Source organism: Caretta caretta, chromosome 20 (genome assembly GCF_965140235.1).
Source record: "Caretta caretta isolate rCarCar2 chromosome 20, rCarCar1.hap1, whole genome shotgun sequence".
Taxonomy (NCBI): domain Eukaryota; kingdom Metazoa; phylum Chordata; order Testudines; family Cheloniidae; genus Caretta; species Caretta caretta.
Window position 1 is genome coordinate 2,217,518 of NC_134225.1, and position 24,977 is coordinate 2,242,494.

A 24,977-nucleotide genomic window follows, 5' to 3' on the forward strand; every position below is an offset into this window, starting at 1 on the left:
GCACAGCCAGCCCTGCCCCCCCAGGATTCACCCAGCACCTTCCCTGGCAGGGACAGAACCAAGCAGACGCGGGCAGGAGTCTGAGTGTTTAATAGCTGATAAGGACGAGGGCACCTGAAACCCCCCCCCCCCCCGCCGCAGGGTGCCAGCTGGAGCAGGGAGGGCTCCCTCCTTCCCCCCGTGCTGGGGGGGCAGGGAGCAGTGCAGCTCTGGGGCTGGGTGGGTCGGGCATCCCCAGCCCCCCCCCCGAATGGCAGGAGCGGGGGCAGGGCCCTTTCGGGGGGCGTCACTGGCTCTAGACCACGTTGCCTCTGAGCAGGGGGCTGCTTTCGCCGGTGGGCACGGTGCTGAAGGCCTGGCGCAGGAAGAGACGCAGGGCGGCGCGGTCAGGTAGCCAGGCCCGGGGCAGAGGGCTGCGGGCGGGGCCTGCGGGCAGGGGTCTGTACTTCACACGCCTGCCAAGGGGCAAAAAGAGAGGGGGGGTGTCATACCTGGCCAGCTGGGGCCCAGGGCTGCCCCCCCCCAAAAAAAACCCCCACCAGCTGGGGCCTGGCTCCCCAGAGGGCAGCCCACAAAGCAGGAAGCTGGGTTAGCCCAAATTCTGCCACTGATGCACTGTGCCTCAGTTTCCCTCCCATAACTGGGAGCTCATAACCCTCCCTTTGAGCAGCGGGGAAGCTCTTCGGGGCTGCGCCTGGTGCAATGGGGCCCTGATCTCGGCCCGGGGATGCTGGGCAGCCCGGTGCTGCTGGCCTGTAAAGCTGGGTTGGGCTCTGGGGTGGCTCCGTTTGGCACCCCGGCTCTGGGAGCAGCGGGGCCTAGCGCAGCCCCGGTGTCTGAAGCGGGTGGGGGCTGGTCTCACCTGTAGGCATAGGACACGGTGCCCAGGGCCACGGCCACCAGCATGAGCCCCACGATGAGTGTGATCCGGGGCGCGGCGGGCTCGGCACCTGCAGGGCACAGACACGGGCAGCGGTGAGGTGGGGCTGGGGCTGCACCCAGCAGGACGGGGCCAGCCAGCCTCTCCGTTACCCCTCTCCGGGCTGGGGTGTCTTGGAGACGGCTGGGCCCCAAACTCCCCAGAGCTCGCGGGGGCTGGCTCAGGCCCCGCGAACAGCTCAGTGTGCAGCCGTGAGGGGGTCGCCCCGCCCTGCACAGCCCCCCACCCCTGCAAACCCAGCCCCTACCTCGGATGCTGACTTGGGTGCTGGCGACGGCCAGGCTGGCGGGGTTGGCCAGCGAGACGTTGAGGCAGTAGAGGCCGCTCTGGTTGAAGGCCTGGCGCAGCACCAGCTGGCAGGCGGGTGCCGGGGGCACGGGGGTGCAGACACTCTGCTGGGGCGTGAGGCACGTGGGGTCCAAGACGGTGGTGCAGACCTCTTCTGGCAGGCTGGGGGCGTGGGGGGAGAGGGCAGGTAAAGCGTGGCCACGGGGGCGGGCGGGTGGGTGGGGGGCACCCGCAGGAGGCGGGATGGGCCAAGTGCCCCTGGGAGCCAGGCTCGGCAGGCGTGGGGGACGGGACGATGCTGGGGGTGGCTTGGCCCAGGGGATCTCCCCCAGCACGTGGCGGAGCAGAGCCCGGCTTCGAGGTTCTGCTGCAGGCCCCGGGGTGGGGGTGGGGGGATTGGGGCATGAAGCCACCCCGCCAGCAGGAGCCATGCCCGTCCCGAGGCCGCCCCCCTGGTGCCCCCTACCTCCCCTGGCAGGTCACGGTGAGCTCCACGGCGCTCTCGCCCACCGCCGGGGCCACCTGGACGATCTCCATGCTCTCGATCCCCTCTGCAACGGGCAGGCGTTAGGGGGGCATGCGCAGCCGGGCCCTGCCCCGAGACTGTCCCCCACCCAGCCATGGCCACCCCGGGAACCAGCCTGCCCCCTCCAACCTGCTCCCATGGAAATGGCCCAGCAGAGGGGCCGGGGGCTGGCCCAGAGCCTAGTGTCCATCGCTCTGGTCCAGATACAGGGGCTGGAATGGGAACGGCTGGGGGGCTCCCTGCACTGTGCCCCATTCCCAACCACATGGGGGGGCAGGGCAGCCCCCCCAGTCAGGGTGAATCTCAGGCCAGGCCTTAGTGCAGACTAACCCCCAGGGACCAGGGAGCCCCCGGATTTCACCAGCCGGCCCCTGCCCCGAGCCCAGCCAGGCTAGGATGGCCCCTCCCAGGCCCGGAGCTTTGCAGCTTGACACCGCCTGCGGCCGGACTGAGCCGGCTGCGGTGGAGGACGCCCCCCATTGCTCGGGGCCAGGGGCTCGCTGGGACCCCGGGCTGGGGGCAGCCCCCCGAGCGCAGGCCACGCCACGCCCCCAACTCACGGACGATCTCCAGCTCTGTCAAGAAGGTGCCGTATCGGTACAGGACGCAGCCGGCGGGCGCCTGCCGCTTGGCCAGGACAAGAACCTCGGGGGTGGCAGGATCCGCGGTGCCAACAGCCACGTCTGCGGGGAGATAAGGGGCTGAGAGAAGGGAGACCCCCCCGGGACCGGCCCTGCCCACCCGGTGCGACCCCTGGGTCACGGCCACCCCGCCCGGGGGACGCCCAACGTTGTCCAGCTCTCGCCCATGTTGACATGTTGGCAGCTGGGCCTGGGACCACGCTGCCCCCCCAGGCCAGGCACAGCCGCGACCTGCTGCCTTCCACCCCCTGGGCCCCCGTGGCGCTTGGAACCACAGCCAGGGCCCCATATCAGGCTGAGCCGAGCCTCCCTGGTCTGGGCTGGGCGCTGACCAGTGTCAATCCCCAGGCAGCCCGGGCAAGGACCCTGCCCCCCGCAAACTGAAATCGGGCCCAAGCTGGACCCCTGAAATCATTGGGGGGCAGGGGGGTCTTTTGGGTCAGCCCCGTGGGACCCCACCTATACAAGGTGAGCACCCACCTGCTGCTTCCAAGCTAGTGTTGGCCACGATTCCTGCCACGCTGGCCGGCGGGTTGGCCCCGGAGGACGCAGATGCTGGTGGCGAGGTGCCCGGCGGGTTGGCCCCGGAGGACGCAGTCGTAGGTGGCGAGGTGCCCGGCGGGTTGGCCACGGAGGACGCAGCCATAGGTGGCGAGGTGCCCGGCGGGTTGGCCACGGAGGACGCAGTTGTAGGTGGCGAGGTGCCTGGCGGGTCTCCAGCGGCAGAGACGGAGGCAGGGAGTGGCGGATCCGCAGAAGCCACAGCCAGGTCTGAGCCGGCGGCGCCGACAGTGACCACGGACCCAGGTGCCACGGCGGGCCCGGTGCTGGTTTCCAAGGCGGGGGTGGGAGCCGTGGTACCGCCAGCAGCCGAGGTCACAGCACCGGGCAGGGTGGCACCCGTGCCGGGCACCACGGGGCTGGGAGGGACGGAGGCTGTGCCTGCCGTGGGCGTCACTGGCTCGGCCGTGGTGGTGGGCACTGTGGGCAGAGAGCACGAGAGCTGCAGCCGGTTCCGGGCTGGCACCCGCAGCCCAGCCCAGGGACACGTCCACCACTTACCGACGCTCAGCGGCTGGCCCGGTGTCTGCGTGGGGCTCCCGCTGGGCGCCAGGCTGGCTGGAGCCGAGGTGGAGGTGGGCTGCCCTGGGGGGACCGTGGTGGGGTCCACGACCGGTGCTGGTGAGGTGATGCCGCAGGCCACGGGGATGGCAGCCTGGAGCACCACGCGGGGCCGGAAGGTGCCAGGCTCCAGGTAGGTGTGGGTGACGGTGCGGACGCGGGAGAGGAGGGTGCCGCTCTGGTCCCCGAAGTCCCAGGAGTAGGAGACGTCGGCGGCCTGCAGGTAGTGGCTGGGGTCGTGCAGCCGGACGCTGAAGGCCACGGCCCGGTTCCGCACGAAGCGCCGGTCGCCCCCGTCCACGTCCAGCACCTGGGCGATGTCCACCGCGAAGGGCACCTGGTCTGGGGAGTGGGGGTCAGGGAGGCTCCAGGCCTTTATGGAAGGGCCCCCCTGCCCCTGCAGACCCGGGGGCCCCCTGCTCCCTGGAGCCCCACAGACCTGGTGCCTCCCTGCCCCCAAGGACCCTGGGGTCCCCCTGCCCCCACAGACCCTGCCCCCTGGAGCCCCACAGATCCCAGGGCCCACTGCCCCCACAGACCTGGAGCTCCACAGACCTGGTGCCTCGCTGCCCCCACCGGCCCAGGGCCCCCTGCCCAGGTTCAGGTGCACACAGGGCTCCTAGGACCTGCTCCGTGCCCCAGTAACGCCCCCCCGACCTGCCCGGGGAGCTGCTCTGGGGCAGGGGGTGAGCAGAGCCACCGGAGCGAGGCCGTGGCCACGGGATGGGGCAGGGAGGCGGAGGAGGAAGGGGGCCAAATGGAGCCTGCGGTGCCCAAGCCGCCTGGTGACGCATGTGAAACCCGTCCAGGCCCCCCCGCCCAGCAGCCCCCGGCCGGTCGGTCACCCCCCAGCCCTGCCCGGGCCTCACCCGTGATGCTGAACTGGGACGTGGCCCTGCCCATGGGGATGAACTTGCGGCGCCCCCGGTAGTGATAGACCTGGACGTCCATGGCGTAGGAGCCCAGGGCCACGCCGTCCGTCTCCACCGTCAGGAGCGAGGAGGGGCCGTCTACCACCTGCCAGTACTGCCCTGTGGGGGGCAGGGGGAAGGTCAGGGTGCAGCCCAGGGAGGGAGCAGGGGGTGCAGAGCTGTGGGGGCCGGGGCACAGAGACTCCAGTTCTTACTGGAGAGGGTCCCGCAGCATGGCCTGGTCGGGGGGGCTAGTTGTTAGAGCAGGGGGCTGGGAGCCAGGACTCCTGGGTTGTATTCCCAGCTCTGCCAGTGAGTGTGACTGGGTCTCGCTCTGTGCCTCAGTTTCCCCACTGAGAGGAAATGCTGCGGGAAGTCATTGGATAACGTTTGTTTGGTGCTTTGAAGAGTGGAAGATGCCGAGGGCTATTGTGGGGCCTGGGGCCAAGCCTCAGGCTAGCACTCCCCATGGGGCGCCGGGGGCCAGCTGTTCGTGTGGGACGGAGGCTTCTGCCATGGCCCTGCCTGTGCCAGGGGGTCCGGGGGGGTGGGTGGCAGGCGCAGGGGGCTGGCTCTCACCCCAGGTCTGCCAGACGTAGACGAACTTGCTGCGCTTGCCCCGGGTGCTGGGAGGGAAGAGCTGCCCGTCGGGGAAGACGCCACCAGGGCCCTCGCCTGGCTCCTCTGGGAAGACGGCGTCCCCCCGTCTCACCTGGGTACCTGCAGGAGCGAAGGGGGCAGTTAGTGCTATCCTGGCTCGGGGAGGGAAAGGGGGAGAGGTCTAGTGATTAGAAGGGGGGAGCTGGGAGCCAGGACTCCTGGGTTCTATCCTGGCTCGGGGAGGGAAAGGGGGAGGGGTCTAGTGATTAGAAGGGGGGAGCTGGGAGCCAGGACTCCTGGGTTCTATCCTGGCTTGGGGAGGGAAAGGGGGAGGGGTCTAGTGATTAGAAGGGGGGAGCTGGGAGCCAGGACTCCTGAGTTTTAGCCCTGGTTTTATCGGGGGGGGGAGGGGGGGCTGGGATCCCAGACTCCTGGGTTCTATCCTGACTCTGGGAGGGGGTGTCTCTGCTTCGCTCCCCCCCCTTTCTGGGGATGGACAACCAATCAAAGGTGCAGCCCGCAGGGCTCTCTCCCTTCCCCCACCCTTCAGCTACCAAAGCCCTTTACACAGGAGGGGAGGGGGCTGGTCTGATGAGGGGTGGGATGGGGTGCAGCTTGATCTGGAGATTGGGGGCAGAGCTAATTGCCAGATCGGGCTGACGTGGGGCATGAACTCCTGCAGCAGGGCCCAGAATCCCCTGCCCCCAGACGCCTGGCAGCGCCATGTGCCCCCCCACACATGCTGGGCATGGCCCAGGGGCCGCCCACCCACTGCCCGGCCTGGGAGCAGGCTGGAAAGAGGGCAGATCACTGCTGGGCAGGCAGATCCTAGGGGGCTGAGGGCAGCTGCCGTTGGGCGGATGGAGCAGGGAAATGGGGGGCATCAGCACATCGGGGAACCTCCCGGCACCGGCAGCACCTGGGGGTGGGTGTCCAGCCCCACAAGAGGGTCCTTTCAAATCCAGGGGACGAATGCGGGGAGCTTTCAAGGCCGCTCCCTATGGAAATACCAGATTCCACCCCCCCCACCCTATAGAAATCCTAGACCCACTGCCACCCCCATATAGAAATATTGTGCGTACAGCTCCCCCATGGAAATATGAGGTATCCCCCCAAGCAATAGTCTCCGCCCCACGTCCTGCTGAAATACTCCATACTCCCCTGCCCGCCCTCAGAAATACCGGGGGGCTGGGGGGGGTTAGAGCCACGGCCCCTCCCCAGCTCCGGACGGGCCCGTTGCTCTGGGTGCGAGTCGCCATCGGGGAACACGGCCCCCAGACGGGCGCTGTGCTGGGCGGGGTGCGTCGCGGGGGGGCTCACCGTCCACGGTGCAGTCCTGGCTCCACACGACCCGGCCGTCGGGCAGCACCGTCTGGTTGCCGGGAAAGCGCAGGGCGATGGCGAAGGTGGCCCGGGCGCCCGTCATGGTGGGGGCGTCGTTGCTGATGTCAAAGGTCACGGGACCGCCTGGGAGGGAGAGGGGAAGGCAGCCAGCTGGTGGGGCGCAGATTGGGGGAGGGGTGCAGTCCCCCCCCCCCGGTGTTTCCAGCTTCTCACAGGGTGAATCCTTCATCCCTAAACCCGCATCTCTGCCGGTGCCCCTCACTCCCGACCCGCAGCCCCTGCTAGCCCAGCCCTGGGCGCCCCCAATCCAGCTCTGCCGGTGCCCCTCACTCCCGATCCGCAGCCCCCTGCTAGCCCAGCCCTGGGCGCCCCCCAACCCAGCTCTGCCGGTGCCCCTCACTCCCGACCCGCAGCCCCTGCCAGCCCAGCCCAGGGCTCCCCCTTCCCCAGCTTTGCCGGTGCCCCTCACTCCCGACCCGCAGCCCCTGCCAGCCCAGCCCAGGGCTCCCCCTTCCCCAGCTCTGCCGGTGCCCCTCACTCCCGATCCGCAGCCCCTGCTAGCCCAGCCCTGGGCGCCCCCCAACCCAGCTCTGCCGGTGCCCCTCACTCTCGACCCGCAGCCCCCTGCCAGCCCAGCCCAGGGCTCCCCCTTCCCCAGCTTTGCCGGTGCCCCTCACTCCCGACCCGCAGCCTCCTACTAGCCCAGCCCTGGGCTCCCCCACAGCTCTACCGTTGCCCCTCAGGCCCTACCCGCAGCCCCCAGTGGCACAGCGTTGGGCTCAGAGGGGCCAGCCCCTACCTTTCCAGCAGTTCTGCTGCCGGGGGTCGCCCTCCTGCCAGCGGGGGTACAGCTGGGAGTTCCACGACCCCTCAGCCAAGGGCTGTCGGTTCCGTCGGTCACTCCCCTGGCCTCTGCTGCCGGCCCCTGGAGAGAGACGGGATCCGAGATCCAGAGCTGGGATCGCGGGGGGGATGACCCAGTTCCTGAGCCCAGCCGGCAGGATCAGACCCTGGCCCGAACCCCGCCAGGGCGTGCAAAGACCCGTCCCTGGCCAGGGTGGATCAGGCTAGAACAGAGCTCGAGTGTTCCCCAGAGGCTGGCGTGGAGGGCTTGGGGGGTGGGGGCTAGAACCCAGGACTCCTGGGTTCTGTGTGGAGTTCTGGGTATGGAGAGGTGTCTCGTGGGTTAGAGCGGGGAGGGGAAGGGGCAGGACTCCTGGGTTCTGGCCCCAGCTCTTGTGTGGAATATGAACGAGGTGCTTTGCGATCCACGGTGGGAAGGCTGCAGGGGGGCAGGGCGGATAATTCCCCACAAGGAGGATGGTGGGAGATTCGCTGCCCCAAAGCACTGGGCATGGCCCCTGCGACCTGGGCACCACCTGCCATCCCGGCAGCACGGGCAAGGGGATTCCAGCCGAGGCATCTCCAGGCCCCAGCAGACAGGCTCAGCCCCGCAGGCCCCCAGGCTCCTCCAGGCCCCGCTCCATGGGGCTCCATCGCCGCACCAGCTGGGGGGTGGCTCCGCCCTGCACCCAGCCTGCCCACAGCCCTCCCACGGCCTGCAACCCGGCTGGCTGCAGGGAGCACGTGACGGATCTTCCACTCGGCACTTGGGGCTCCAGGCAAAACCCCTCACATGGGCCTCTAAATCCTCCGCCGAGCCCTTGCATGTGACTCTCAGCTGAGTCCCTGGTGCAGGATGCTCCAGCCAGCACAGGGTTAATGCACCCCCCCTGCACCTCCACTCAGTGGGGAGGGGGAGAGTCCCAATCACCCCCGGACCAGGCAGCCTCTCTGGGTGGGAGGGGGGATGGAGCATGCCCCTCTGTATCACTCCTGGATAGTGTGACCCACTGGGGGTGAAGAGAGGGGGGGTCCAGTGGCTGGAGAAGGACCGGGGCTGGGAGTCAGAACTCCTGGGTTCTCTGCCTGGCTCTGTGAGAGGAGTGAGGGTTAGAACAGGGGGACTGGACTCCTGGGGGCTAGTCCCAGCTCTGGGGCTGACTGATTGTATGACTTGCGTCATGTCCCCATCTCCCTTCGTGCCTCAGTTCCCCCAGCTGTAAGGTGCAGGGAATGCCAGTGACCCTATTGTGAGGCTCAGCACCTGGCAGTGAAGTGCTTTGGGATGCTCGGGCAGGGAGGGGAGATTTCCCAGGGAAATGGTCTGACTTGCAACCCCCCACACCCTGCGCCCCAACCAGACGTGGGGCCAGACAGGCAGCCCCCCCCACAGTGTCGCTCCACTGGGAAGTGAGGTTTCCGCGGGGGGCTCCCTGCTGCAGACAGGCCCTAGGGGAGACCAGCAAGGGTGAAGGACAGAGGGACGGAGAGTCAGCTGCACCCTGAACCTGCCCGCTTAGGGGATCCCCCCTGCGAGCCCCTTGGCCAGGTGTTCAGATCTCGATGGCCCAGTGGAGACCCCCCCCCCCCGCGCGGCGGGTGCAGTGTTAATTCTCAGCACAGGGCAGGGGGTCTGGGAGGAGGCAGCAGGGTCAGCTACGGGGGGGACTGCAGGAGGGCAAACAGCAGGGGGCAGATGCCTGGCTGCAGGGGTCAGTAGGTAGGTGAGGGGAAGGGTCCTTGCAGCAGTAGGTTGGAGCTGGGGGAGAGGGGACATCCCTGTGCCTGGCACAGCGCAAGGAGCTGTACGAATATTACTCGGCAGCTGCTGCCCCGTCTCCTCCCCATCAGCCCCAGGAGCAGCAGAGCAACCCGCAGCCGCAAAGAGTGACCAGGCCCCCAGGCTCCCTCCTCAGTATGGGGATGGGTGTGAGCACGGTGGGTTCCCCCTCTGGGTACCCCTCCCCGATTTAGCCCCCCACATGCAGGGAGCAGGGCGCGGCCCCATTCCCATCCTTCCCAGATGCTGGGCCTAGCATGGGGGATTAGCAGGAGCTATGAGCCAGCTCCCCACGCGGTTCGGCTTTACCGCTACCCCCCCCCCCCGCCCCCCCAGCCCTCATTAATCTGGCAAGACAATTCCCAGCGGGGTGGGGACGCATCCCTGCTCCGGCCCGGCCTGGGGGAGACACTGGGGCGAGGCGGATTAAACCCACCGCAGCACCTGGCAGCACCAGCTCCGAACCGGGCCGGAGGGAGCCCAGCCCATCTCCCTACGCAGCCGCTCGGGGGCAGCCGACGGACGGTGGGAGGCTGGTGCTGCCCCGGGCAGTCCCCGGCCCGGCTCTGCAGGCTGGCCTGGCGCAGACAAGCTTTGAGGCAGGGGAGGTCGGGGGGTAGGCAGGCCGGGCAGTGGGTTTGGCCATCGTCTGGGTTGTGGAAATAATGGGGATGGGTGAGGGGCAAGGGGGAGGCCCCGGAATAGTCTTGCCCCGGGTCCCCAGTGGGCCAGCACCGTCTCTGTTCACTCTCAGCCCGCGGGAGCTGACCCAGCCATGGGAGTCTGTCTGTCCATCTGTCTGTCTCCTCTGCAGGGGAAAAACCCTCTGGATGCCTAAAGGGGGCACATTAGATCTGGAATCGCTACGGGGGGGGCTATAAGGGATATTCCCGTTCTTCCCCCACACACGCATGCTCCGTGGCAACTTTATAGCCGTTTGGCTGACTCCCACCCACCCCTGAACGGGACTTTAAGGTCCCTTAACATTTTAGCATCACTGCATCCAAAAGCACCTATCACCCCCCACCATCCGGAGAAACGTGCTCCCTCCTGCAGGGATGGATCTGGGGGTCTGGGTCAGTTAATGAAGCTACATTAACCCAACAGGGCTCTTCACTGCCCCATTTGCATACCGGACACGCACCCCCCTGCCCCGACCCATCTCCCATTCAGCTGGGACCATCCTCTCCACACAGCAATCTGGGAAGGGGAGAGGGGGTGTCACTAAGTTTGATATGCCCAGTGTGACCCCCTGATCTAGGACATGGCAGGTAAATGCCCCCACTGACCCCCAAGGGTATCAGAGAATCCCCCACACACACACACTCCTTGAGGCAGATGGAGATTCTGGGGTTTTATGGGTACCAGCTCCAGCGTTTTGGAGTCGGGAACAACGCGTGACAGGGATTGATCCTGCCTTGGCTGGGGTGGGTCAGATGGGGCCCTAGAGATCCCGCCTCCAGGCCCTTTGCTAACCCCAAGGACCGGGCCCCTACTCACTGCGTTGAGCTGCAGTCGCAGCCAGAAGGGCCCAGGCAGCCACCAAGTACCAGCTGGTCTGCATCTCCCAGCCCGTCCTTCGCACCCGCCCCCCGCGCTCCTGGACCCCCTTGACGGCAGAGAGGCGAAGCATCCTAGCCGCCCTGTATAAGAAGGCACCCTCATTTGCATAGCCCCGCCCCCTTGCACGACCTCATGAAAATCTCCTTCTCCCCCAACCAGCAGTGGGGCGTGTGGGTGAGATCCAGTCAGAAGTTTGTGTTTCTAACACAATGGGGCCTCACTAGTTTTGCCTCCAGACAGAGCCTGGAATTTCACGGGGAGAAGAACAGACACGGGTTTCCGCTCTGACAAGAAAGCGTCTCTAATGATCACAGGAGGGACGAGTAACCCGTGATGCAACTTCACTACAGGGTCTTGGGGTGAAATTACAAGTCACTCCAATGCTGAGCAAGGCAGATTCCACTTAGCTCATGGCATCCAGCTGCTTCTATTCACCCTCTCCCCGATACAGGAGCGAGGAGACGGGCAGTGCATTGAAAACTGATCAACAGAAACATAACACACACAAAGAATCAGTGGGTGGAACTCACTGCTACAGGATAACAACAAAGGGTCCGGTGGCACCTTAAAGACTAACGGATTTATTTGAGCATAAGCTTTTGTGGGTAAAACCCCCACTTCTTCAGATGCATGGAGTGAAAATTACAGCTGCAGACATAACTATACTGGCATATGAATAGACGGGAGTTGGAGAACCCGGGTTGATGTAGGGACTGTCCGGTTTGGCCAATGTACATGGCAGAGGGGCAAGTACCCGTCTCGCTCTGTCTGAGGAAACAGATTGACAGAGTGAGACGGGTACCCAGAAATCTCCTACTACAGGACAGGCCCAACAAGGAAAATAACAGAACGCCACTGGCCATCACGTACAGCCCCCACTTAACGCCTCTCCAGCGCATTATCAATGATCTACAACCTATCCTGGAAAACGATCCCTCACCCTCCCAGACCTTGGTAGACAGGCCATTCCTTGCTTACAGACAGCCCCCAACCTGAAGCAAATACTCACCACACCACAGAAACACTAACCCAGGAACCAATCCCTGTAACAAACCCCGTTGCCAACTCTGTCCCCCTATCTACTCTAGCGACACCATCAGAGGAGCCAGCCACATCAGCCACACCCTCAGGGGCTCGTTCACCTGCACATCTGCCAACGTGATAGAGGCCATCCTGTGCCAGCAATGCCCCTCTGCCATGGACATTGGCCAGACTGGACAGTCCCGATGTAAAAGAATAAATGGACACAAATCGGACATCAGGAACGGTAACTTACAAAAGCCAATGGGAGAACACTTCAATCTCCCTGGCCATTCTATAACAGATTTGAAAGTAGCTAAACTTGAACAAAAAACCTTCAGAAACAGACTGCAAAGAGAAACAGCAGAACTAAAATACATTTGCAAATTTAACACCATTAATTTGGGCTTGAATAGGGACTGGGAGAGGCTGACTCATTACAAAAGCAGCTTTGCCTCTCCTGGAATTGACACCTATTATTGGGAGTGGACCTGATCGAATTGGCCCTGTCAACACGGGTTCTCCGCTTGGGAGGTCACTCCCGTCTCTTCATGTGCCAGTATATTTATGTCTGCAGCTGTAAGTTCCACTCCGTGCATCTGAAGAAGTGGGGTTTTACCCATGAAAGCTTATGCCCAAATAAATCTGTTATTCTTTAAGGTGCCACCGGACTCCTTGTTGTTTTTGTGGATACAGACTAATGCGGCTACCCCGCCGATACTTGCTACAGGATACTGAAGCCAGGCACTTGCGTTCCAGTGGTACGTCCTATAACACTAGTGACATAGATCTGGCCAACATACAGAGCTTCACCTGTTTAATTTAAGGTGTGATTTAAAGCCACTCTAATTAAAGCGATGCAATTTTATCTGTGGACACTTAAAAATGGCTTTAAACCCGGCTTATAGCGGTTTAGTGTGTCTGTGCTTGTAGACGCAAACTAAACCGACAGATCCAGTCGTAAATTGCTAGATGAGGCTGCATACGGGGATGGGGGGTGTTTGGTGTCACTAATCCATTCTCAAATCAATTGCCATTAAACCAGCGCGACTCCAGAGTGCTCAGTTAGCTTGTGAACATAAAGGAAAGACACGTCTGATCACCCCGGTCCTAGGCCAAGCAAGGGAAACCGGAACTGCCAGTTAGTAGAACAAGGGCAGGTAATTTGAGGGACCCCAATTTACTAATTTGGTTGAGAACCGACCCCGAATAGAACTATTGCTGGGACTAGTTACATTGCAGTTATCATGTCACTTTGCCTGGCCATAAACCTTCCCCTGGCCCTGTTTGCACCCAACCATCACAGCCTGGGGCCAGCCGGAAACTGACCAACATGAAACTGACTAGCCTGTGTTCCTCCCATACACAGCATCAGCATCAGAGCTGCCAGCCCTGCAGGGAGCTGGGGGTGTCGAATGGACCCACAGGAGGAGTTTGGGACTAGGGAGTGGAATCAAGCTGTTGTGGGATTGGTCCCTGAAGTGAGGCACAGGAGAGAGCTGCATCTGGGGAACTGGGCAGCGGTGCTGTAGCCCAGATGTCTGGATAGGAAGCCTTGGTCTGCTCCGACCTCCATTCAAGGGAACAGGAACTTTGTACCTGTTTCAGAGGAACAGCCGTGTTAGTCTGTATTCGCAAGTGAGCTGTGGCTCACGAAAGCTCATGCTCAAATAAATTGGTTAGTCTCTAAGGTGCCACAAGTCCTCCTTTTCTTTTTGTACCTGTTGTAAGCAAACAAGTCACACTAAGGAAATACCTGATGGTATCACCCATTTCTGCTCCAGACAGGAAACTGACCCGGCAGGCCCCAAAATCTGCTACTGCTCAGCAAAAAGGGCAGCAGAATACATGTCAAATCCTGTTCTGAACCCTGGTAAGCTCTCGGCCTTGGCAAGACATTGTAGCAGTGAATTCCACACGTTAATTGTGTGCTGTGCAAAAGGTATTGGTAACACGGGGAGGGAATTTGTTTTTGAAATGTATTGTTTTGAATCCAGGTGTGTCCCTTTAATAAAAGGAACAAATTGGGAGGGATAATTCACAATGGTTATTGAATATGACCTAGATCATTAGAGGTACTTAGAAGCCGAGCTCCCATTGATTTTAATGGGAATTATGGGCCTAAATACCTTTGCAGATCTGAGCCTATGTGTTCAGGATATTATCCTGCTAAGAAAATGATTTCTGGGTAACTCCTCCCCCAAACACCAGACATATCAGCAAAATCCTGTTTAATAAACCCATGGCCCAAGTTTCCCCTGTGACAGACTGTGTTCCTGTGTTCACCACTTTTACAAGACTGTGATAAATTTTGTACAAAGTATGCCTTGTGAGGTAGCATTTGAAAACTCATAATTCACTGATCATTATTGTCCTGGTAAAATTGGTGTGGCAACATTGTATGTAAAGTTATACGCTTCCACTGTATGATGTTACTAAAGCATATTTCAAATCTGGGGAAGCAGCCCAAACAAGTTCCTTAGAGACAAAAAGGCAAATTGATGCCTGAGCCAGGTGTCAACAAAATCAACTGGACTATCACCTGATTAAGCAGCCGTTCTTTGGCAGGAAGAAGGATGTCAGTGAGAAATTTACATCTTGGCAAAGACCAGATTTGCTGTTGCCTGAATCCCAGTTGGAAATGATTCTCAAAGAGGAGGAAAAGATATAAAAATGAGGAACAGAGCCCCCAAAGCACGTCTCTCCCCTCATCTCTACTCACGGTTTCAACAACGTTTGAAAGACAAAGGAAGCATCGGTGGACTGGGGAGGGGTCCTGGCCAAAGGAATCCAGCCAGACTGCTGTGAGCATGTGGTGAGAGAAATCCATTTACTTTAAGTTCACGTGGCTCGTTAAGTTGGGTATTAGTTTGCGTTTTACCTTTTATTTCTTTGTAACCAATTCTGGCTTTTATGCCTCATTCCTTGTAATCACTTAAAATCTCTCTCTCTGTGGTTAATAAATGTGCTTTCTTGTTTATCTAAGTCAGTGTGTTTGGACTGAAGTGTTTCGGAACCTCCCTTTAAGCTAACAGGGGGTGTGCGTAGCATTTGCTATTAATGTAATCATGGACTTTCTATGAGCTTGTGCTGCACACAAGGAGAGAGCTGGGCAGAACAAGACGCACATTTCTGGGGACAAGTCTGGGACTGGCAATTTGCTGGCGTCACGCTGCAATGTAAGCACTGATATATTCAGCTGGCAGTGATCTGGCATGCTAGAGGCTTTGTGAACAGACCAGGAGTGGTTGTTCTCACTGCGACACAGTGTAAAAGGCACTCCAGATTCAAAAGTTGAGGGGACACAGCTGTCCATCAGTCCAGATTGTACCGTGGGGAATGTCACAGCCCCCTTCGCAGAACTACATAAAGTTTAATATTTGGAAGAACTCAGGTCACATTCCATTAGCTCATTGGTCACTTATTCTTGTAGCAGAGATTTGGTTTGACCAGATTCAAAGTGAATGGATTTTATTTATTCTAAGCATCAGCCAGATTGTGGGTGGAGTATGGTCTAGTGGTTAGAGCACAGGCTTGTGCATCAGGACTCCTGGGTTCTATTCCCACCTCTGAAAGTGAGGTCTCATGGTTAGAGCAGATGATGGCATGTCAGCCTAAGCCCAGTTTTACTACTGTAAGACAGGGGGCAAATCACTTAACGCTTCTGCACCTCAGTCTTTCCACCTTAAAATGGGTCTTTTTATTATGTGCATTGCAGTAGTGCCTGGGGTGCAGTCATGAACCCTTGCGTTAGGTGTGGTACATACCCACTGCAAAATACCAGCCTGTCCCTGGAGAGCTTACATCTACCTCTTAGGAAGACTGTGAAGCTCAAGCCATTAATATTGGGTGAAGTATTTTGAGATCTTCAGAGACAAGCCTCAGGGAAGCCCAAAGCAGAGTGAGTTTTTATCTTGTGTGGTTCTAGCCTTTTAATTTGCACAAATTTAACGGCGCACAGCAAGGAAGGGACTGGCCCACATCACCCAGAGGAGCGGTCCTCTCCCACCTCCTACCGATTTGCGGCTCCAAAATGAGACCTCGCTGACAGTCGATGGCACAGATCCCCCAATATGATCCTCCCGCTCCCTTCCTGCAGGCTTTGGCTAGCAATGAAATCGTTACCAATGGCCATCTGTGACGTGACTCTGACACACAAGCGCTGTGGAGACTTTGTCCCCTGGCAGTGGAAGGATGCCCCAAAGCACGTCCCCAGGGGATGTCAGACTCTGTATGGACCTGGGCTTTCAGAACAGACCAGCCAACGCTATCCGAGACACGCACAACTGTTAGAGCTGGATCCCTTTGGGGAGGAGACCCCGGGCTCCGGGAAATGAGAGAGAGAGCAGAAAGGAAGGAGCCAATTCAAACAATAAACCTGCAGCACAAAAGCAGCCCCCCTGGCTCCGCGTTCCCAAGCTGAGCCCCGATGGGCAGCAAGCAAAGCGCATGGCCGCACTCCCTCCCAGCCACACCGCACGCGAGCTCGCCACCCGAAATGGCAACGCGCAGAACAAAACCAGTTCAGCAGGAACTTGGCTGCCTTCCACTGCCAGCTCTTTTGTCTGCCGGATTAAAGAGCCCCGAGCAGGTGCTTCCAGGCCGTGCTCAAGTCGCCGGCTGGACCTTCTCGTTGATCAGCTGCACAGTTTGCTTGTGCCGCCCCTGCTCGGAATGGCCAGGGCTGGGCGCAGCTCAGGGTGCATGAATCCCCTGGGGGCGACCCTTCGAGACTGAACTGAGCGGGGTCACTGTGACCAGTGACCTGGGGAAGTTCGGGGCCCCCTCTCCGGGACAGCGCATCCGCTATCAGGTTGGCACTTCCCTTCACGTGGACCACGTCCATGTCGTAATCCTGCAGGAGCAGGCTCCATCTCAGGAGCTTGGCGTTGGCTCCTTTCATCTGGTGCAGCCAGGTCAGGGGCGAGTGGTCGGTGTACACGGTGAAGTGCCGCCCGAAGAGATAGGGCTCTAGTTTCTTGAGGGCCCACACCATGGCCAGGCACTCCTTCTCGATGGCCGCGTAGTGTTGCTCCCGTTTGGCTGGCTGCTTTCGGCTGCTAGGTCTGACATCCCCCGAGCGGAGGAGGCCTTAGGCCCAGATCCTCAAAGGAAGTTTGGAGCCTCGGTACTTTTCAGGAGCTGGGCCTCGGGTGTGGTTTAATTTTTGGAATGGAAGCCGGAAGCCCAGTTTGAGTCCTGGTTCTGAGCGAGGTCCTCAGGGCCTCCGAGGCTTGGTACAAACAGGGTCCTGAGCGGGGGGGACACATGTCATGAGAAATAAAAACGGAACTGATCACAATCTTAACACTGGGAATCCCCCTTCATCTTCTGCCAGGTGGAGCTTAGGTGGGGGGGGAGGAGGGGGAGCAGCTCCCTGGGATAGGGGGAGCACCTGGAGTTAAACCACGGGGGAGGGGAGTCTCCTTAGGGAGGGGGACCCTGGGCCACCCCCCCTCAGTCACAGCTCAGGAGGGGGCTCAAGGAATCCGGGGGGGGGGGGGCTGGGGAAATCACCCCACAAATAAACATAGCTGGGGAGCAGCCATTGGACTGGCGTGGGGTCACCCAGCGGGGGGGGGGGGGGGTCACCTAGGATTTAACCGCAGCTCCGGGTCTGGCCCACCCCGCCACCCTACGGCGGGCGGGAGAGGACAGCCGCTTTCTCGGCGCCTGCCCCTTTAAGAAGCCTCCCGCGTCGCTCCCAGCGTCCCCCGCCCAGGCGCCAGCCAATGGCGCGGCGCGGTGGGCGGGGCGAGTGGAACGCGGGAAGCGGCCGGGCGGGGGGCGGCGCTACATTGTTGCCAGTTGGGGGGGTTTGTAACCGCCGGGGGGTGCGGAACGTTCTGTCCGGGCCGCCGCCGCCGCCCCAGGGGCCGCGATCCCCGGGCCCGAGCCCCGGCTCCCACCCCTGGAGCCCTCCCCGGGGCGGGCGGGCGCCGGGCCCGGCCCCGGCCCCGGCCCCGGCCGCCGGGCCCCATGGAGAACTTCCAGAAGGTGGAGAAGATCGGCGAGGGCACCTACGGGGTGGTCTACAAGGCCAAGAACAAAGTCACCGGCGAGGTGGTGGCGCTGAAGAAAATCCGCCTGGATACGTGAGTCCCCCCCCGGGGAGCCCCCCTGTCTCCGGCTGGGGGGCCCCTCCTGTCGCTCGAGGTTTGGGGGGGCAGCGGGGGCTGTGTCTCTTTTGGGGGGCACGAGGAGACTGGGCCGGGCAGACTCCTCGCCTCGAGGGCTCGGGGGGGGGGGGCGTGTTGCACCTTGGGGCTGCAGCTCCGGCAGAGAAGGGGTCCGAGGCTGGGCTGGCCCCCGGGGGGCTGCGCCAGGTTCCTCCCTCCCTCTGGGGCTGGGGTGCCCGGGGGGCGGAAGGCGGGGGGGCTGGCACTTGGCATGAATGCCGGGGGCGAGGTGCATCCTAGGTGGGCTGGGTCAGTTCTGGTTCCGGCTCGGCCGGACCGTTCAGCTGGTGGAGAAGCCAGGAGAGCCCCGGGGTGCGGGGAGGGGGCTGCATGTCCATGGTGCTGCATCCATGCAAAGGGTTTTAGGCTTGCTGCTGCTGCCCTAGGCTGGAGCCTGTGTGGGGGGCGCTGGGCTGGGGGGGTGGGGCTGGAGTTCTTAGGCCACCTGGCAGAAGTGATATTGGTGACACCAAAGCACTGTTGTTGGGCTGGAGTTGAATGGAGCCCCAGACCTCCTGCGTGTCTCCAGGCTCCCCATGGCGTCCCTCCCCCTGCAGAGAGACGGAGGGCGTCCCCAGCACCGCCATCCGGGAGATCTCCCTGCTCAAGGAGCTGAACCACTCCAACATCGTCAAGTAAGTGTGTGGGGTGGGGGTGGCGGAGTGAGTTAATGAAGTCCCTGCCAGGTGGCACTGCATGGTCGCCGAGCTACTGGGATCCAGAGCCCCTGATCCCCTGGGGCCGGTGGGGACCCAGAGCTGTGGCCCCCATCGTGGTTGGTCTGGGCCCGGCTCCCCAGCGGGATGTGTGCCCCACAAGCTCGTCACGCCGGGTGCTGCCCGCTGCCATCGCTGGCAGCCTCGGTAGAGGCCAAGCCGGGCCTGGGACATGGTGAGCGAACGCCCCCACCCCTCCTGCAAGGGCCTCTCCGGGGCAGGAGCGGTGACGTCTCCTCGTTCCTCTCTCTGCGCTCTCAGGCTGCTGGACGTGATCCACACGGAGAACAAGCTCTACCTGGTCTTCGAGTTCCTGCACCAGGACCTGAAGAAGTTCATGGACTCGTCCTCAATCAGCGGCATCCCTCTGCCCCTCATCAAGGTAACCGGCCCGGCCGGTGTGCTGCTCAGCCCCTTCCCTGGCGTCCTCTCCTCCCCTGACCTGACCTGCGAGCTGAGGTCCCCTCTGACCCCAGGCCTGTCTGCCCCCACTGCAGAGTTACCTGTTCCAGCTGCTGCAGGGCCTGGCCTTCTGCCATTCCCACCGGGTGCTGCACCGCGACCTCAAGCCCCAGAACCTGCTCATCAATGCCGAGGGAGCCATCAAGCTGGCGGACTTCGGGCTGGCACGGGCATTCGGCGTGCCGGTGCGAACCTACACCCACGAGGTGCGTCCGGGCCAGGCTCCCACCTCCTCCAGCTGTCTGGCTCCTGCTGGGACTTTGCTGGGAGGTGGGATCCAGGGGCTAGGCAGTGAGATGGGGGCCACCTCACCTGGGTAGGTGCCCGCTGACGGGCTGAGTATCCCTGTCCTCCCTGCACCAGGACCTCCGGCTCCAGCTGAGCATGGCCAGCTGATCCCGCCCCCTGCAGTGGGGAAGTGACAGGACTGGCCCATGTAGGCTCCCCCATTGCTTAACCTCCTTGTAAGGGCTGAACCTGGCACCCGTCCTCCTGCGGACTCCTCCAAGGCTGTCATGCCACCACCAGCCCCTAGCGGGCGGGAGAGATCCGGCTGCGTCCCCTGTGCCTACTCCAGGCTACCAGATCCAGGGCGTCACACCGCCCTACTGCTCAATCCCTGGGCCAGAGCCCTACTAGGGAGAGGAGCGTGTAACGGTCACCCCCACAAGGCCGGGAGCTCGGACTCATGGGTTCTATTCTCAGCTCCCCCCAAAATTTGCGGTCTCCCCTTGGGTGAGTTTCCCTTTCTGTGCCTCAGTTTCCCCTCTTCAAAATGGGGATTACGACGTTTCCCAGGGGGCCTATGGTGCGTAAAGCTCTTTGGGGTCCTTGGAGCGGAAAGGGTGAGAGACGTCCCGGTCATGATTAACAAGGATCCCCCTCACACACCCCACTTCGCCAGGTGGTGACTCTCTGGTACCGGGCCCCTGAAATCTTGCTTGGCTGCAAGTACTACTCAACGGCTGTGGACATCTGGAGCCTGGGCTGCATCTTTGCTGAGATGGTACGTGCCCCCCGCCCCCGGCACGTGGTTTTTCTTGTCCTGGAGTCAGGGAAGGGCCACGTCCTGCAGTGGGGGGAGCAAAACAAGCACAACCCCCATGCTGGGGGCCTGATCCTGCCTCTGCGGAAAGTCATGTGTGTCTGTGAGGTGGGGGGGGGGGCTTCACCCTGCTCCTCTCTGTTCCTAGCTCGTCCTGTCACATGCTGGGGGAAGAAGCATGAGTTAGTTGCACTGTCCTGCCGCTTGCCAGTGGGGGCAGCAGGTTTCGCTGCCTGGCCTGATGTTAGTTTCCCCCCAGGCGTGAGAGGCTGCATTGAGAGTGCTGTGGGGCAGATCCCAGCCTGGCCGGCTCTGATCAAGGCCCCCCCACCCCACGCACGCTGCCAGAGCTGCTGATGGTGTCAGATGAGCAGCCTCTGCCTTTCTTCCTCTGCCCGGGGGCAGCTCTCGGATGCGCTCAGTGACATCGCCCCGTCCCCGGAGAGGGGTGCTGACCTGCCGAGCGGGAAGCGGGAAATAAAAGGGCTCTGTTGCGTTCTCGGGGGGTGCCCTGCCAGGCATTTCCCCTGCCCTGGGGGAAGGGGTTGTGCTGGCAGCGGGGGTACAAAGAGGTGTGTCATGTGGAACATGTGGGCTGGCGTCTGCATCACGGGGTGGGCGAGTGGGGAGCCGACCACAGAGCGGGCTGTTTCCCATGGGAGCCAGCTGGCCATAAACCTTCGTGCCCAGGTCACCCCCACCCCCGCTGGGTAGAAGCTTTGCTGCAGTGGGGGGGGTCAGTCACGAGGCTGTAGAGCGAGGGGACGATTCATAGGGTTTAAGGCCAGAGGGGAGCATGAAATGGTCCACGCAGGCCATTAACTTCCCCCTGTGCTGAACTCAGTAATTGGTGTGTGGCCAAAGCATCCCTGGCTCTCAGATCCCTCTCTTGGGGAGAGAGGAGGGTGGGAAAGCCCCTCTCGTAGCTTTGAGCCACTGGGAGGTGGGGCTGTGCTGGGACCTCGCTTGACCCCTCTCCTGCTGTCCAGATCACCAGGCGAGCCCTGTTCCCTGGAGACTCGGAAATTGACCAGCTCTTCCGCATCTTCCGGACGCTGGGCACCCCGGACGAGGCCGTGTGGCCAGGGGTCACTTCCATGCCCGATTACAAGCCCAGCTTCCCCAAATGGGCCAGACAGGACTTCAGCAAGGTGGTGCCCCCTCTGGACGAGGAGGGGAGGAAGCTCTTGGCTGTGAGTAGCTGGGGCGGCTCCAGGATTGACCCGGTACCTTGAGGGCGGGCGGGGGGAGAGGAACAAGGTTTCTTGGGAGAGTGCAGGGCTGGATCTGGGGACTAGAAGCCACTTGCCATGCAGCCGTAGCCAAGCTTCTTAGCCCTCCACTGGTGCTACGTGGACAGCAAGCAGCCCCCCCCCCCCCCCACCACCACAATGGGGCAGCCTGAGACACAGTGGGGAAGTGACTTATCCTGGCCATGCAATCAGTGGCAGAACCAGGAATAGACCCCAGGTCCCCATGCTGTAGCTGCTCCTATCCCACAGCTGGAACTAGAACCCAGGAGTCCTCTGCTGTAACCGCTAGGCCCTCCTGCTGCGAGAGGTGTTAGCCCTGGCACCCGGACCAGAGTCCATCACATCGTCTCCCTAAATTCCCCCTGGAGATGTTGCCAGGGTTTGAGATTCCATCTCATTCCCTGTCCGTGGTGGTGGACCACGCTCCACCCCGAGACAGCTGCACGACAGCCTTGGGTGTGACCCGCCTTGGTGCTTCATGACGAAAGTTGCCATGGGAATGACTGGGTTACCACCAGACCCATCCCCCACTCAGTTCCCCCCACCCACAATAACCACCCACCCCTCTCCTACCCAGCAAATGCTGCACTACGACCCCAACAAGCGGATTTCGGCCAAGTCAGCGCTGAACCACCCCTTCTTCCGGGACGTCACCAAGGCCGTCCCTCACCTGCGCTTGTGAAGTGGTTTCGGGGAGGGGGCCAGCCCAGCCAGGACTCTGCTGCCCCCACTCTGGCTCTGTCTGGCCTATGCCTGTATCTGGATCTGTCTCCTGGGGCTGGACCTGCCCCGGGGGTCCTGAGACTCATCCCGCCCCAGCGGACTTGCACTTAGCCTCCCGAACGGAGAGGGTGGCAGCCCAGCCCCCATTGCCCTGGCTGGAGCTCCTAGTCTGTGGCTCTGACCCTCCCTGGAGGGCTTGGATTCCAGCACCAGCAATGGGACCTTGCTCGCTGCAGCTGGGAGCATCCCTCACCAGCCACCCTGGTTGAGCCCCTTCTCCTTTCACCTCCCTCGGCATGCCCCCATCTGAGACTCTTCAGTGATGTCTCACATCCTCTGGAGCCCCCCGAATTCCTGCTCCAACACAGGGTGAGCCCTCCTGGAGCCCCCATGCCTCCTTGATGGGTGGAAGGCAGGGAGGGTCTGGCTGGGGAACCTCCCCTCCTACCTTCAAGATTGGTTCAAACTGGATACGCTCAGCTGGCCCCGGTGAACTCGCTCCCCTGCCTGCTTCTCGTCCAGCACCCTGGAGTCTGCTGCACTAGAGACTCGAACTGCAGCTGGTGCTCCTGGCGACTCCTGTTCCTGCTGCAAATTGGACCCTGCAGATTGGCTGCCCGAATCCCCAGCAGCTCTTTGCATTGGGCGGGGGCCCACAGGAGTGGCACACGTCCCCAACCACTCAGGCAACAAGTGTTGTAAGGGCTGATCCTGCAGCGTGTTGGGCCCACTCAGCTCCCCTCCTCCCCTGGCAGGATCTGACCCTAATCAGGAACTCTGCTCACTTATCATCCCCCCCACCTTAGTGTCCCATGGGCAGAAGCGTTTTGACCAACAGGGCCCAAGACCCTCACATGTCCAACGCTGGCATCCTGCCCCCCCATCTCACCAGGTGCGACCTGATGCATGTAGCTTCTGCAGGGAAGCAGGTTCCTCATCCGCTCCGGGGAGAATCTGCACCCACAGGAGGGGGTTTGCTCTAAAGGCTTCACCCTGCACAGCATGGTGGAACGGGAACCTAGCAGCTGAAAGCGATTGTTGCAGCCAGCTCTTCTCGTGGCCCCCCTGCAAGACGCCCCCCTATTCTCTGCTCCCTGAAGGGCTTTGAAAGCAAAGGGCTTTGTCCCGGAAAGGAGCCCCTGGCCTGACAGTGCTGCAGTCTCCTCCGACAGATTCTCCCCCCACCGCATCATTGGCCGCTCATTCTGTGGTGCTGCGTATGGCCAAGTGCGATGCAAGGGGACAGATCCTCCGTGGGTGTCGATCAGGGTGGTTCCACTGATTTGTCAATGGTGCTATGGCAGTTTATGCCAGCTACAGATCTGATCCCAGAATCTGACATACACCTCACTAGAGCTGGTGCCCTCCACCAGCCGGGCTGTTTCCCAGCGGGGGTGGGACTCCTTGTCACTTTTCTTTTGGCTTAGATCTTCCCATGCCAGACGCACTTCAGCTCGTGGAAAGGTTGGCTCTGGCACCTGGGGCCAGATCCCCAGCTGGTGTGGACAGCGTATCTCCACTGCCTTCAGCAGAGCGATGCGTATTTACACTAGCTGAGAGTCTGGCCTGTGAAACGGGCATGTGCACCTGTTTTAATTCTCCCTCCTTTCCTGTGGGCTTCCCCAGCCGCGTTCTCTAGGGGAGCAGGGGCAGCTCAAGGCGTTAGGGGGTGCTACTGAGTCTCAGTTGGAGTAGTTGTCCACTTAGATTGTCCTGGAGGGTGGGGAAGGGTGACACCCTGTTCGAAAGTATCCCCCATCACCTAGCCCTCAGCAGCTGCTTCCTTTTAAGTGCAGTGCAGATGGGGTGTTTGGATAGATTGGAAGGCTACGATTGAGATCACTGAGGTAGCAGCTGTTGCTGGGGCAGCTCTCCACCAGAATAACATGATCAGTTTCAGATGAGCTGGTACTGTTTCCCTACAAACAGCTCCATTTGTAAAAGTCTGGGACATCCCATGGTGTGGATGGTGCGCTGCTGTCACCTGCCCACCTCCAGGCTCTTGGGGCCTGCTTAAAGAAGGGATGCGGGGGGGGGGGAAATCCACATCTAAACCAAAATTGAACAGTTGACAATAGATGAATAGAATATTTAAACACAGACTTAGTGTATTTTATAGTAAAGCATTTTATATTTAAGGATTGTTTACAGAAGTATTTGAGGTACAAATTAATATTCAAGGAGAGGAATGATCATTAAGGGAAGCTGTGGATTTAGCGCATAAGCCACATAGGCCTTTTCCAGATGAGGGTTAAAAGTTGGAATGGTTCTGTTCCTATCACAGCTATTTTGATCTCTTGTATCTTGAGTTTCTTTAGAGCAGAAGGGTTGGGTCTCGTGTCCTTCCACAATGGACTAGCTTTTTTTCTCAACTCAGTTGCCTAAAGAAAAATGTAGGGTTAGGACAGCAACATAAAGTGCCTGATGGAAACCAGTTTGAGGAGGGAGGGGAAGCTGAGCCGCAGAGATTTCCCCAAAACAATGCTGCTGCCAAGTTGTGATGAAAACAGAGGGAAGGAGAGATGCAGATGGGGTTAATAGCTATAGTGACACAATATCTGCGAGCATGAATATATATATTTTTTGGACTGGAACAAATAGGGAAATATTTATAAGGCCATGTTAGTTTTAAAGCAGAGCTCTGGATCTGTATAAAGTTTGTTAGACAAGCACCGTGGAGTTTTTGTAAGTGAATATTTTTAAAAATCAAACCCTAGAATATATTTGTCGTCCTTGATTCTTTGTAGACTGTTGTTTCTTACCAAATGTTAAAAATATTATGGGGTTGGTTTATAAATCATTAAAAATATTCTTAGTTTTAACTTGAGTCATGAATGTGCTTTGTTTTGTTTTTTTCCTCCAAAGGGGGTAGCTACAGAGGAAAATATCTTCTATTAGATGAGAGAGGAAGTCCTGTCCAGTGGGTAGGTCACTTAGAAACAGGTTCTATTCTCAGCTCTGCTACAGACCTTGGGCCAGTCACCCAGGCCCACATCCACAAAGGTATTTAAGTGGGCATTA

At 60.7% G+C, this 24,977-nt stretch overlaps 2 protein-coding genes across 2 annotated transcripts; one reads left to right on the top strand and one right to left on the bottom strand.

Moving 5' to 3' along the window:
• Positions 1 to 74: 74 nt before the first annotated feature.
• PMEL (premelanosome protein) lies at positions 75 to 10,640 on the bottom strand. Its single transcript, XM_075121803.1, has 12 exons — positions 10,496 to 10,640; positions 7,172 to 7,297; positions 6,349 to 6,495; positions 5,008 to 5,148; positions 4,387 to 4,548; positions 3,458 to 3,859; positions 2,876 to 3,376; positions 2,315 to 2,437; positions 1,695 to 1,779; positions 1,188 to 1,390; positions 863 to 950; positions 75 to 455 (listed from the first exon to the last, which is right to left on the bottom strand). The coding sequence occupies exons 1-12, from the start codon at positions 10,626 to 10,628 to the stop codon at positions 296 to 298; spliced, it is 2,271 nt and encodes a 756-aa protein (XP_074977904.1). The 5' UTR covers positions 10,629 to 10,640; the 3' UTR covers positions 75 to 295.
• Positions 10,641 to 17,383: 6,743 nt separating this feature from the next.
• Positions 17,384 to 24,778, top strand: CDK2 (cyclin dependent kinase 2). The gene is made up of 7 exons (XM_048831928.2): positions 17,384 to 17,673; positions 18,315 to 18,392; positions 18,735 to 18,855; positions 18,971 to 19,141; positions 19,840 to 19,941; positions 20,970 to 21,173; positions 21,811 to 24,778. Exons 1-7 carry the CDS (start codon positions 17,558 to 17,560, stop codon positions 21,913 to 21,915), a joined length of 897 nt encoding a protein of 298 aa, XP_048687885.1. The 5' UTR covers positions 17,384 to 17,557; the 3' UTR covers positions 21,916 to 24,778.
• Positions 24,779 to 24,977: the final 199 nt, after the last annotated feature.